The sequence below is a fragment of the Hibiscus syriacus genome, unplaced genomic scaffold (assembly GCF_006381635.1).
Source record: "Hibiscus syriacus cultivar Baekdansim isolate YM2019G1 unplaced genomic scaffold, ASM638163v2 tig00116951_pilon, whole genome shotgun sequence".
In the NCBI taxonomy this organism is placed as follows: Eukaryota; Viridiplantae; Streptophyta; class Magnoliopsida; order Malvales; family Malvaceae; genus Hibiscus; species Hibiscus syriacus.
In genome coordinates this window covers 4,428,134-4,441,739 of record NW_024063482.1, presented here as the reverse complement: position 1 = coordinate 4,441,739, position 13,606 = coordinate 4,428,134, and the positions used below count along the sequence as shown (strand labels likewise).

Here is a 13,606-nt window from a genome sequence, read left to right as displayed (position 1 = left end):
TTTATAATAGGCTCAAAAGTTAGGCCTGTAGTTTAATATACACTTAACTGGGTCCTCAGATCCGTTAACAAAACCCTACGGTACCGCTTAAAATGAACGAAAGGTTGTAAAAAAACCAACCCTAACATTCGAGTTGCAGGGAAAAGAAGACCAATAAGATGACGCAGAAAGGAGATTTGTTCAAAGGGAAAAAGAAGCAGAAAACAATCCCTCCTAGCCGCCATGGAAAACTTCCTCACATTCGAAAGGGTCGTTTCTTCTTTCTTCTCTTAAAAGCTTTATTTGTAAATGTATTGGTTCCGAATGTGCGTTTATTTATTTTAAATTTGATTCTTTGCAGGTAGGAGGGTCGTTAAGCCATCCAAGCAATCGAAAGAAATGGACGCTAATCGAGTAAAGTTTCTAAATCTCTCTCTTCACAGTATTTTCTTTGAAAATTTTGTTGTCTTGATTCCCCCCCCCCCACATAATTTGCTTCTTCTGAGCTGTTTATGGGAAGTATAATAGCTGAATATGATATTATTGGGTCCTTGGTTTATTCTCGTCGGTAGCTTCGAGGTCGCATCAGGCTAATTAGTTAGCAGGCATTAGTTTAGTTTATTAGTGAGCCTTGGGTATAATTGCTTTGACCTTTCTGTTTGCAAATTGCATGCTTATTTTAATCCAGGTGCGACCTCCATCTGTCTGCCCTAGAGATTTAACTTTTAGTGAAACTGAATTCATTGAGAGTCTTGGTGTTGATTTATAGAATTTGTTTCAAGCCTACTTGTTGGGACACCAGGTGAGGCTAGGTGTGGCTTTAGAAACTTATATCTATATACATGAGTTTTTGTATTCATAAGAGAGTCTTGGTGTTGATTTAGAGAATTTGTTTTGAGCCAACTTGTTGGGATGCCTGGTGAGGCGAGGTGTGGCACTGGAAACTTATATGTATGTACATTAGTTTTTGTATTCATGTCTATATATAGAATACAGACAATTCTTCTATTAGTCAATATGCATGGTTTTCTTATAGAGTACAATGCCTATATTTGTATACTCAATATTGAGAAATGTAGAGTTTGATATTGCTCCTTTAGTTGTAAAGGAACTTATGTTGTCGGTCGGCCTTTTTTTTTTCCATGCCTATTGCCTGTGTTGGTGAGGGCTAGGATGCCTGAATTTGTGATTAGGCATACACTTAATTGAGAGAAGTGGAGTTTGTTATCCTGTGTGTGTAGACGATTTTATTATTAAAGAAGTAAAGATCGGATGGGTGGGAACCATTTTCCATCGAAGACGGACTTGCTTTTGCATTAATAATAACAATTGCTCCATGTAAACATTGTGCATTTTAACATAAAATATTTGAATATGTATGGGAGCAGGAGCTGACCAAGTTTATAAATCACTGCAACGAGATAAAGGCAGCCACAGTTGCTAACAAAGATGGAGGCCAACTAAGTATAGTCAAGCTACCCCCACAAACTTCTGCTGATGCCAAGGAATAGAACAGGCCATGGTATGGATTTATTGATGATGCATCTTTTTCTACAAGTAGAAAACAATCCATTCACGTTAAAGGTCATTGCTATTGTGAAATATTTGCATCGAAAAAGTTTTTATCTTTTTCCTGCAGCAGTTTTGGTGAATTACTTTCTACGTACTGAAATTGTATTCAATATTGAGATGAGCTTATGGCTGGCAGCCAAAAAAATTTGCTTTAACCGTCTTTCTAACTAAAATGCATGTTTATAAATCGGCTTAATTGTAAAATGTGGAGTATTTAATTATTTAATCACCTTCAGTCTTTTTTTGAAGATAATTACCTTTAGTCTTATATAATTATTATTGGTATCCATTTTTGTATTTCATTTTTTTTAAAATATGATAATATATGCCATTTTAGCGAGGTATCAAATTTTGGTGGTTGTAAAAATATTTTTAACTTCTCTACAAGTAATTGTCTATCGAGCTCAATTATCCTTTGTTCTTACCTAAAAAGATGGTTTTTTTAATTTGTTCGATTATGCTTAACCTAAAATGATTGATAACAATTTCATCTTTTGAAACATGAACAGATTCAAAAGAAGCATTTTCAAAACTAGAAATGGTTTCAACAGTAAAAGGGCATAGACTATTATGCACTATCTAGAATTCTCTTATTGGTTTTATACGTACATTAACATATCGGTTTAATTCTTACGTTGCGTGCTTTTACCAATCCAAAAATAAAAGGTCCAAAAAACACCATAATTAAGGAGAAAAACTCTTTGCAAAATCATATTGTAGGAAGCCAACATAATTTTTGAAATGCACTGAAAAGAGAGTTCAGCCACCAATAACAAAACCAGACAGCAAAGATCAATGCCACACAATTCTTCAGCGAATACTCATGTTTACCTCCGGTAATCATACTGCTTTCGACTCCAATTTCATGCTAGCTTTCGACTCCGTTTTTGAGTCCCCTCTTGTTTGAGTAACTTGAGTGTTTCTTCCCTCACCCGAACAACATTCACCACCATGGTGATGGTGGTGGTGACCGTGTTGATGACTCGGCTTCGCCTTCAACTGCTTCCGCATGTCATATGCATCCTCCCCATCAGCATAGTATTTGGCCTCCACGTCATGAATCTTATATCCCAATGTCTGGGTATACAGATTAAACGCTGCCCTGTTACTCTTCCTCACGTGTAAAGAAACATACTCTGCTTCGAAAACCTGCATTATTTTGAAATTAGGCCTAAAATGGGAAAATTGTACACAAATCCCTATAAAATCCTTAACATTATAAGTTAATACATAGTAAAATTACATTCTATCCCCCTTAAATGATGAAGTTATCATCATTTAAATCATAAAAATTCTGGCTTTAACCCTGAATAACAATGTAAATGTTTTCTGATTACTTATTAAAGCTCAAGAATTCTGCTAATGCATAACAATGATCGAGCCCTCTATGCTAAAAAGAGACGACGTTAATTTACAAGCGATATGAATCAAATAATGGAAGGAAAAAGGTAAAGAGTAGAGAGACCTGTTCCATGGCAGCTTGGGCGGCGTTCATGAGCTTAGTGGCGAGGCCGAGCTTGCGGTGGGTGCGGAGGACGGCGAGGGATGTGATGTGGCCGTGACACTCGTTGCTCTCCTCGTCCATCTTGGCGAGGACGTAACCGACGATCCGGCCGTTGTAGTCTTCGGCGACGTAGAGGAACTGAGGCCAGGAGAGGATGTGGTACAAATAGTATTTCATCTGGTAATTTTCGGGGAGGCAAAGCAGGTTGCAAGCTTGCATCGCCAAAAGATCGTCCATGGTTGCCTTGCGTATGCAAACCATCGTTGCTTCTTTCCGCTGGATTTCTTTCTCGCCCAATTGCGTTATTCGGGGACTAGGGTTTCCGATTTTGTTTAGTTGCTGCTGGGATTGGATTGAGTAGCTTAATCGGTTCTAATCGTTTAGGGTTTGGGCTTGGATTTTTCAAGTCTCATAGCACGATCTTGTGGATAAAGTCATATGGCCCAATCAATTTTGTATTTTAGAAAGCATAAATTACACCGGATGCCAATGAATTTTTAATTTTCTAATTATAGCATTGAAATTTAATTTTTGATTCAATTATTTCACTGCCAGTTAAAAACTAAATTAGTGTGAAGACATGACATCATTTTATTTACGACTATTGATGCAAAACGATGTCGTTTTAGACACAACTTTTAAACTATTTCATTTTTGACATTACACTTTTTCGGTCGTTGACAGTAGTTAAACATCATTCGTCATTGATCATCTTTCATGATAAAATCAATACCAAAACGTTTGTATTTTACTCCTCTTTCTTCTCCTAGAATTGGTATTAATCTTGCTTTGAAATAAGACCGATGACAGGAGGTTGCTGACGGCCGAAAAGTGCAATATCAAAATAAAATTGTTTAAAAGTTCAGTGGTATAATCAATACATCCCTAAAGTTCAGTTCCTAAAATGATATTGTTTTAGGCATTAATAATCCTACCAAAAACAATGTCATTTTATCCATGCATTGTCATCGTTTGGATTTAACAACCAAGTGGCATAATTAAAGCGAAACTCAAAATATAATATCATAATTATTAAAATTAAAAGTTCATTGATATAAATGATACAATGCTTAAAATTTAGTGATATCTAATACAATTTATCCATTTTTGACTTTAAAATATGTCAAATGTTAATTTTTAATTAGTTCAAAAGACTCACGTCAGATTTTATCACAGAAATTATTAAATTGGTTAACGACAAGAAATTTCATATATAAAATTGAGAATAAAAATTATATATATGATATTGAGAAATTATATATACTTCATGTACCAAACACATATTTAACCCTTTCTAATAATTACAAGTCATTTTGAAAAAGTTGAATTAAATTTAATTAATGAAATAAAATTGATAAATTCAATTATATAAAAAAAAATCGTTCAATCCAGCTCTACTCAATGGAATAATCACCAATTCACCACGAGTTTTTTACATTCTCACAACTGCATCCTTAATCCTTTGTCCAAGTTTGAACTTTCATTCCTGATTTACCCTCTCTACTGACGGACAGGAAAATAACAGTCTCTTAAAACTCCCGCAATTGCTCCGTGGAACATTTATGAAACAAGAGAACAACCGCTAGAGCTAGAAACCGCAATCACTGCCAGAGGCAAATTACCGGTTTACCGCTCTCCTTCTCCATCAATCACAATCAGTCAAAAGAGAAAACAAAGATCGCCAAAAAAGAAACTCACTCCAGTGTTTCGCCCGCTTTTGCCTCTCTCTCCTCGTTCTGCATTCCCGAAATTAGATCAAATCAAACCATAATCCTTCAATTCATTGCCATTTTAATCCAATTCATATATTCACATATGAGCAGATAACTGTTATCGTTCTTTGTTTATTTATCACTATATCAAATAAGATAATTCAATACCGTAAGGTTTGCTTTTAATCAAATGGCGTGTATAAAAGCGGTGAACAGATCGGCGCAAGTGGCACTGGCGCCGGACGCTCCTTACATGGCGGCCGGGACGATGTCTGGGGCGGTGGATCCGTCCTTTAGCTCATCTGCGAATCTCGAGATTTTCAAGCTTGATTTCCAGATTGACGATCGCGAGATTCCTGTGGTAGGCGAGTGCCCCACTTCAGAGCGATTTAACCGCATCGCTTGGGGAAAGAACGGATCGAGCTCTGATGACTTCTCACTCGGGCTAATTGCTGGTGGCCTCGTTGATGGCCATATCGATCTTTGGAACCCTTTAAACTTGATCCGGTATATTTTATACAATCTATCGACATAATGTATATAATGGTTGATTTTATCTAGTTCACTTTAATTTTCGATTAAATTGGACATGTAGCGAAAGAATAGGGAAATAGATCAAGTTAATTTGGGGAAATAGATTAAGTTAATTTGGCTATGTTGCAGGCTTTAAGTGTATGATGTTGGTTTGGATGGGAAAATTGTGACTGCTTTCTATCTATTTGGGATTGTACTGCTCTTATATAATGTTCATTTACGCATTTTTATACACTTTTTTTAAGTTTTTACTTCTAGTGTTTATTTGGTGCTTTTTATGGTTTAAACTTTTTGGCTTGTTTACTTCAAAGTTAGCTTTTTCATGATTTGGTAATGTAATAATGTTCCCATGATTTGTGAGTTATAGATTACTTATTCAAACTGAATTCTCCTGTAAACTGTCTGGTAATTCATTGTGCCTGATCTTGGCATTGCCTTTAACAGGCTACATGCATGATCTGCGTAGCAGCTCATGAGCACTGATTGTTTTGTGTTAGTTTATGATTGGATCATTCCTAAAAGAATTTGGTTAATGAGCAAAAACTCTTCTTGTGGTTAATTTCAATCATGTTGTATTTTATTTGAGACTAAGAATCAGAAGAACAAAAATATCATCATTTTTGGAAATATTTATGATTAACACGATTCTTAACTGGGACCTTTCTTAGAGAAGATTTAATCCTTTTATCTAGTCATTTATAATCTTTGTTTTTCTACATGATTGGAATTGGTTACTTTCACATTTTTTTGTCAGTTATTAGTATTTACTCTCTGTAATTCCTTTAATATGTATTGGTTATTTTTTGCCACTTTGAAACTAGAAGATAATAATTTGGTTTGAACATAACAATTTACTCAGCACTGTGTCAAGTGAACAAGCTCTTATTGTACATCTTTCAAGACACAAAGGGCCTGTGAGTTTCCTTCTTTCTTTCTTCTTTTTTTGAGAATAAAACCTCTACTATTTTGATATATATTAAATTTTTCATCTAGCATTCGAAGATTTCATGTTATATTTCTTCTTTTCCCATCCTCATACTTTAGGTTCGTGGTCTTGAGTTCAATGCCATTGCGCCAAACTTGCTAGCATCTGGGGCCGATGATGGTGAAATCTGCATCTGGGATTTGTTAGCACCTGCACAACCATCTCATTGTCCTCCTCTTAAGGTCTGGGGCAATCATTTGTGACTTTTGAATTGTAAAGCTCTTTCATCTATCTGCTTGGTGCTCACCATGGCAAAGTACTGCATGGCCATTGTCTGTTGGTTCTGAGCTGTGTATAGAATTAGGATTAACACATTTCACACCATTGCTGTTCCACTAAATGCCTTTTCATTCTGTGTAAATGCTTATTTCTGTTCATGTTCAACCTATACAATAGGTTAGGCTAGAATCCCCCCCCCCCCAATTAGAAAGAAAAAGCCAATATATGGACTATGGAAGTATCTGACAATTTTTTTATGGTCATCATACAGGGTAGTGGTTCTGCCACTCAAGGTGAAATCTCGTTTCTTTCTTGGAATTGTAAGGTTCCGCATATACTGGCCTCGACTTCTTATAATGGAACAACTGGTGAGGAAGTTAATGGACTCTAGACTTATTGTTTTGCCCTTTAAGTTAAGCTGGGGAGATAATTTGTATATTTATAATTTTTTATATTTATAATTTCCAGTTGTTTGGGACTTGAAGAAGCAAAAACCAGTGATAAGGTAAAGTTCATGTTATCTACCAAGTGATATTTTCTTCTTGTTTCTTCATTTTATTTCCATCCTGACCCACCTCATCTTTGACCTAATCTTTTTTTTAATCTACAGTTTTGCAGATTCAGTTAGAAGGCGGTGTTCTGTTTTGCAGTGGCATCCTGATGTTGCCACTCAACTTGTTGTTGCTTCTGATAAAGATGATTCACCCACTTTAAGGGTAATAATCTTTTGATGTTGCTTCGAATGTGGAATGTGGATTACTATTTGTTTGGAATTTATTAATTTCTGGTATTTTTGCTAGCAGCTTTGGGATATGCGGAATATAATGTCACCAGTGAAGGAGTTTGTAGGGCACACAAAAGGTACCAATGCTTCAGAAGTTGATGCAATATTTTTAGAACTTGTTGACATTTTACCTTCTTTACATTGGCTGTACTTGATTAGAGAATTATATGCCCTTTCAGCTTAACCTGATACTATACCATATAATATGAGAATCTAAGATGTAAATAATTAGCTTGCTAAAATCAGATTGAAAATAGATCTTTGAGATTGATTTGGTGCCTCTCAGTCAAAATGGTATCTGTGAGACCGGATAGAGTTAGGACTTTGAGCGTTTCATGGTATAGGTCATTTTCTGTTAATTTTTCTGTCAGTTATTCATCTCCCCATTCAGGTAGAAGTTTGATACGTTATTTTGTAGGTCTTTTATTGTTGTAAGTTAAATTAGAGTTGTATTATTTTAAGTTCATGATAATATTTGATTACATGCGTTGTTGCAGGTGTAATTGCAATGGCATGGTGTCCCTCTGAGAGCTCTTATTTGCTCACATGTGCCAAAGATAATCGAACTATTTGTTGGGATACGGTTACTGGCGAGGTTGGGGAATGACTTGATTACTAATATGTTTCCTCACTTGTTCTGGATCTGTATGTTTCTTAACCTTTGATCAAAATATTACATTCTGAATTGTGATATTTTTTTTATTTTGGAGCATAGATTGTTTGTGAATTGCCTGCCAGTACCAACTGGAACTTTGATGTGCACTGGTATCCAAAGATACCTGGAGTAATATCAGCATCTTCTTTTGATGGAAAAATTGGCTTGTATAACATTGAGGTGTGACCTTGTCCAAGTTATCTTTCCTATAATATAATAATATTATGTTTTTTTTAAACATAAACTTCTTAACAGTTGGACGTGTTTAGGTTAGCACTTCTTGTTTTAACCTCTCATCTTTATTCTGCAGGGTTGCAGCCGATACGGTGTTGATGAGGTTGATTTTGGTGCAGGTAAGTCATCAAACAGAATCATTCAACTGCTAGAGTTGAGTTGGCATCCATCAATTTGGTTCCACGGAACTATCTATTTTTCCACTTTTGTCATAATTTGACAGTGCTATTAGCTTTTGGAAGTCTAGGAGAACAGAAACAAAATTGATGATTGCCAATTGAGGCAGATGTGGGCCACCTTTGCTTAATTAGTTTTACTGTATTGCTTATGAGGTTAATATACTTCCATTTTATATTCTCTTTCTAATTATTTTAATGAATTTTTATGCAGTTTCTTTAAGAGCTCCAAAATGGTACAAACGTCCTGTTGGGGCATCTTTTGGCTTTGGAGGAAAAGTTGTCTCATTTCGCCCTCGGATGGGTACTTCATCATCTGAGGTATATATATCAGCAAGCTTTGTTTCATTATTATTTTCCCTACTAGAATGCCACTGATATTCTTCCTTCTTTTTGGAATCTTATGGTCCTGTATTCTTTGTTCAGGTTTTTGTGCACAACTTAGCTGCTGAAGAAAGTCTGGTTAGTCGTTCTTCTGAATTTGAATCTGCGATCCAAAATGGGGAAAGGTCTTTGCTAAGGGTTCTATGTGAAAAGAAATCTCAAGAGTCTGAGTATGTCAACCATACCAAGAAATTCTAAATATTTTTCATGTCTTTTGCCAAGTAATTTCTTTTACTTCTTCCAAGGTTCATTGGGAATTCTGTGCAGATCTCAGCAGGATCGTGAAACATGGGGCTTCTTAAAGGTGATGTTTGAAGATGATGGGACAGCTAGGACGAAGTTGCTCATGCATCTAGGTTTTAGCCCACCTGCAGAAGAAAAAGATACTGTACAAGATGACCCCTCTCGGAGTGTAAATGATATTACCCTTGAGGAAAAGGTGGGCTACGAGAAAGAAGCTACCCTATTTGCTGCTGATAATGGGGAGGATTTCTTCAACAATCTTCCAAGTCCCAAAGCTGATACACCAGTTGCAACTTCTGAAAATAATTTTCATGTTGAGAGCACAGTTTCTAGAACAGATTTAGCACCTCAAGAATCATATGGGCTGGAGGAAAGTTCAGATCCATCTTTTGATGACGCTGTTCAACGTGCTTTGGTGGTGGGTGACTACAAGGGAGCAGTTGCACAATGCATTGCAGCAAATAAGATGGCTGATGCATTAGTTATTGCTCATGTTGGTGGTACTTCCTTGTGGGAGAGCACATGTGATCAGTTTCTTAAGATGAGTCATTCATCACACCTGAAGGTGAATTGAACTCTTGTATGTGTTTAGCCCTGCATGATTAGTTTTCATGGAAAAAGAATTTGAGATTGTAATTATTTTCATGGTTTGCATTTCTCGTTGGTTACAAGATTACTGATTCGTTTGGCGATGGAAATTTTCTTTTATATATTTAGGTAGTCTCTGCAATGGTGAACAATGATCTCATGAGTCTTGTCAATAGGAGGCCTTTGAAACTATGGAAAGAAACACTTGCACTTCTCTGTACAGTAAGTTCATATTTGGGAAGTAATTTTAGATTTATAGTGCCCTAGCAGCAAATTATTTATGTACTTATCATATTTGATGAGCAGTTCGCACAAAGAGAGGAATGGAATGTACTTTGTGATACGCTTGCTTCCAAACTAATGGCTTCTGATAATACTCTGGCAGCAACTCTCTGTTATATATGTGCGGGAAATATTGATAAAACAGTGGAGGTTTGGTCAAGGTGCCTGACAACTGAACATGATGGGAAATCTTATGTTGATCTTCTCCAGGTAAGTTGGCAATTCATAGAAACACATTTCAAGCCTAAGTCGTCTGGCCAGAAATTCGACAATAGATATTTGTTTTCTAGGATTTGATGGAAAAGACCATCGTCCTTGCTTTGGCAACTGGCCAGAAGCGGTACAGTTCATCTCTGTGCAAGCTTGTTGAGAAATATGCTGAAATTTTGGCTAGTCAAGGGCTTCTAACGACAGCAATGGAGTACTTGAAGCTTTTGGAGTCTGATGAGCAGTCACCTGAGCTTGTGATCTTAAAAGATCGTATTACACTTTCAACAGAACCTGGTATGTGCTTCAGGACATATTGTGCTGGCACTAATGTTACATATGGATTTTTTAATTTGGTAGAAAATGTTTCTCAGGACATATTACATATGGGTTTATTTTACAGCTGTTTTTCTCGCATACAATATTTATGAGGACTAACAGGAAATTAGGTTACCTATGTCTGAGCTATGTTTTCTGCTTCACAATATGTACTTGTTGAGGATGTACTCTTTTTATTTATTTATTTATTTATTTTGCAGAGAAAGAAACTAAATCTATGGCTTTTGATAACTCTCATCTAGCAAGTGGATCGGTCTTTGAACCTACGTATATCCGGTGCTTTGTCTTTGGGATTTATTTTATTAGCGATACTGAATGGTCCTCGATAATTGTTGTGATGTTGTGAATGACTTTTTTCCCTTTTGTTAATTTTTGTCATTGCTTAGTGTCGTAACCGCCTTTCGGTTGGGCCCCAGAATTGGGTTTCGACTTGAAAATGTGGATTGGAGTCGCCACCGACCATTTTAAAACGAATTTAGGTGGGTCGGACACCATCTTACCTGATCTGCGTTGTACCAGAAACGTGTCGGGTTCGGGAGTCGGTTACTGTCAAGGAAGGATTAGCACCCTTGAACTGCCCTTTCGGTACCAATTAATTTGTTAGTTGTCTTAATTGCGAAAATTGTAATTTAAATTAAAATTTAAAAATTCGATCATAATTATTTACCTTTTGATCAATTAAAATTATCCCTAAAAAATCATAAATAAAGTTAAAAAATAAAACAAACAAAAACAAAGAGTTATTATTAAAATCGAAATAAAAAAAAGAGTAAATAAAAGAAATGAAAGGAAATTCAAATTAAAAATTAAATTGAAAATAATTAAAATTTATGGATCAAATTAATTCTAGAAATGAGCTACAAGAGAAAAAAAAGAAACTTAATGGATTAAAACATCAAAACCAGAAATTTAAAAGATTAAAACAGCAAAATAAGAAGTTAGGGGGTTGAACCCCAAATATATAAAAAAACAAAACTAACATCAAAATAATAAACATTATAGGCACTAGAAATGCAAATGACCCAAAACTAATATAGAGGACTAAAATAAAATAACCAGAAACATAAAGGAGCAAATACTAATTAAACCCAACACAAGGCAGTGATTAAAATGGACTAATTACCCATATCATGACTAAAGTAAAATATAAATAAAGATGGTATCATGAGTAAACTGGTGATCAAGATATAAATGTGGAAAGATAAAGGCTCAAAATAATATAAACTTGGATATTTGACCTTAAAACGGATGACTAGAATAGAAATAAGTGGCTAAATTAGAATGGCTTAGTAAGTAATTAACCCTAAACTTAATATATAACCTAAAACCTAAACTAAACTAAACTAACATCACGCATCTTCTTCTCTTCTTCCCCATTCTCTCCATGCGGCACAAAGTTTTCTAACTCCAGGAAAAAAACAACTTGGCCACCAAGCTTGGGTGGTCGATTCCTTACTCGCTTGTCGAGCCAACGGCGGCCCCGGTAAGTTTCTAACCCCTTTTCATATATATATTTTTGAAAGCATCGAATGTAAACAAAAAAAAAAACTAAAATCTACTACTTTAATTGCATTTAAATAACTAAACTAATAAACTGAAAATGAAATCAAATTAGAAAATACCTCTTCGCTTTGAAAAAAAATCGGTTCTGTTTTTGATTCCTGAAGAATTCATTTTTTTTGTATTTTTATTGCTTTTTTCCTTTTGAATGTGATTACATGGGTATTTATAGTAGAAAAGAGACCCTATTTTTAGGAGTCCTAATGGCATACAAATTGTTCTTTTAATATTTGTTGGTGGTTGCCTTGCGAGGCCTTTGCGCCGGACGGTTTGGCGTGAAGATCGGAGGTGCGAGTGAGGAATAGTCCTCGCGAGAAACGACGCTTGCTTGCTAAGTTCTGGAAACCCTAGCCCTGGGTTGATTCGGTGTTGAGGGCTTGGACCGGTTCATGCGGGTTGCAGCTAGTTGACCGGTTCGTGCGTGCTACTGGGCCACTCATAACCCTGATACAGAAAATGAACAAATGTGTTAGCTTAATAATAATAATAATAATAATAATAATAATAATTGTACAATATATATATATATATATAATATATATAAATATATATATTTATTTCGGTCATGAAAAGTGTGTCTACAACTGCCCCTCTTTGCCCATAGTTGTGTAACGGGGATAGGGCAAAGATTAAAAGACACACTTTTCGTTTGGTGGAGTTGAAAATTGAATCTGGAAGAATAACTCCCTGTAGAATTGTGTTGTGGATGGCTACCCCGTCGCGAAGTCGAGTCCATCTTGGAGTGACATGGAATCGTATATGGCCCCTTCGTCGTGAAGTTGAGCCTTGGAATTGGATATCCTTCGTTGTGAAGTTGAAATCCAAGTAAGTTGTACTGTTCCGAGTCCAATATACTCTGTCGTGAAGTTGAAATTGGTTCTGGAACTGGGAAATTGTTTGTTGACAACCAGCCGTCCATTCGTTGTGAAGTTGAACTTGTGTTGTCTTGAGTCCAAATCCTTCGCTGTGAAGTTAAAATTGGCTCTGAAATTGGGAAATTGTTTATTGACAACCAGCGGTCCCTTCGTCGTGAAGTTGAACTTGCGTTGTCTGGAGTCCAATATCCTTCGTTGTGAAGTTGAAATTGGCTCTGAAATTGAGAAGTTGTTTGTTGACAACCAGCGGTCCCTTCGTCGTGAAGTTGAACTTGCGTTGTCTGGAGTCCAATATCTTTCGTTGTGAAGTTGAAATTGGCTCTGAAATTGAGAAGTTGTTTGTTGACAACCAGCGGTCCCTTCGTCGTGAAGTTGAACATGCGTTGTCTGGAGTCCAATATCCTTCGCTGTGAAGTTGAAATTGGCTCTGATATTGGGAAATTGTTTATTGACAACCAGCGGTCCCTTCGTCGTGAAGTTGAACTTGCGTTGTCTGGAGTCCAATATCCTTCGTTGTGAAGTTGAAATTGGCTCTGAAATTGAGAAGTTATTTGTTGACAACCAGCGGTCCCTTCGTCGTGAAGTTGAACATGCGTTGTCTGGAGTCCAATATCCTTCGCTGTGAAGTTGAAATTGGCTCTAAAATTGGAAAGTTATTTATTAACAACCAGCGGCCCCTTCGTCGTGAAGTTGAACTTGCGTTGTCTGGAGTCCAATATCCTTCGTTGTGAAGTTGAAATTGGCTCTGAAATTGAGAAGTTGTTTGTTGACAAC

At 36.2% G+C, this 13,606-nt stretch overlaps 3 protein-coding genes across 3 annotated transcripts; 2 read left to right on the top strand and 1 right to left on the bottom strand.

Moving 5' to 3' along the window:
• Nucleotides 1–113: 113 nt before the first annotated feature.
• LOC120188676 lies at nt 114–1,706 on the top strand. The gene is made up of 3 exons (XM_039192091.1): nt 114–249; nt 341–393; nt 1,368–1,706. The coding sequence occupies exons 1-3, from the start codon at nt 159–161 to the stop codon at nt 1,488–1,490; spliced, it is 267 nt and encodes an 88-aa protein (XP_039048022.1). The 5' UTR covers nt 114–158; the 3' UTR covers nt 1,491–1,706.
• Nucleotides 1,707–2,235: 529 nt separating this feature from the next.
• LOC120188796 (N-terminal acetyltransferase A complex catalytic subunit NAA10-like) lies at nt 2,236–3,415 on the bottom strand. The gene is made up of 2 exons (XM_039192191.1): nt 3,017–3,415; nt 2,236–2,700 (listed from the first exon to the last, which is right to left on the bottom strand). The coding sequence occupies exons 1-2, from the start codon at nt 3,314–3,316 to the stop codon at nt 2,392–2,394; spliced, it is 609 nt and encodes a 202-aa protein (XP_039048122.1). The 5' UTR covers nt 3,317–3,415; the 3' UTR covers nt 2,236–2,391.
• Nucleotides 3,416–4,686: 1,271 nt separating this feature from the next.
• Nucleotides 4,687–10,761, top strand: LOC120189124 (protein transport protein SEC31 homolog B-like). The gene is made up of 17 exons (XM_039192458.1): nt 4,687–5,274; nt 6,161–6,215; nt 6,346–6,468; nt 6,777–6,873; nt 6,974–7,010; nt 7,116–7,221; nt 7,309–7,366; nt 7,787–7,884; nt 8,005–8,124; nt 8,255–8,297; nt 8,569–8,675; nt 8,781–8,908; nt 9,006–9,546; nt 9,699–9,791; nt 9,876–10,061; nt 10,142–10,355; nt 10,598–10,761. Exons 1-17 carry the CDS (start codon nt 4,958–4,960, stop codon nt 10,741–10,743), a joined length of 2,469 nt encoding a protein of 822 aa, XP_039048389.1. The 5' UTR covers nt 4,687–4,957; the 3' UTR covers nt 10,744–10,761.
• The last annotated feature ends 2,845 nt before the right edge of the window (nt 10,762–13,606 follow it).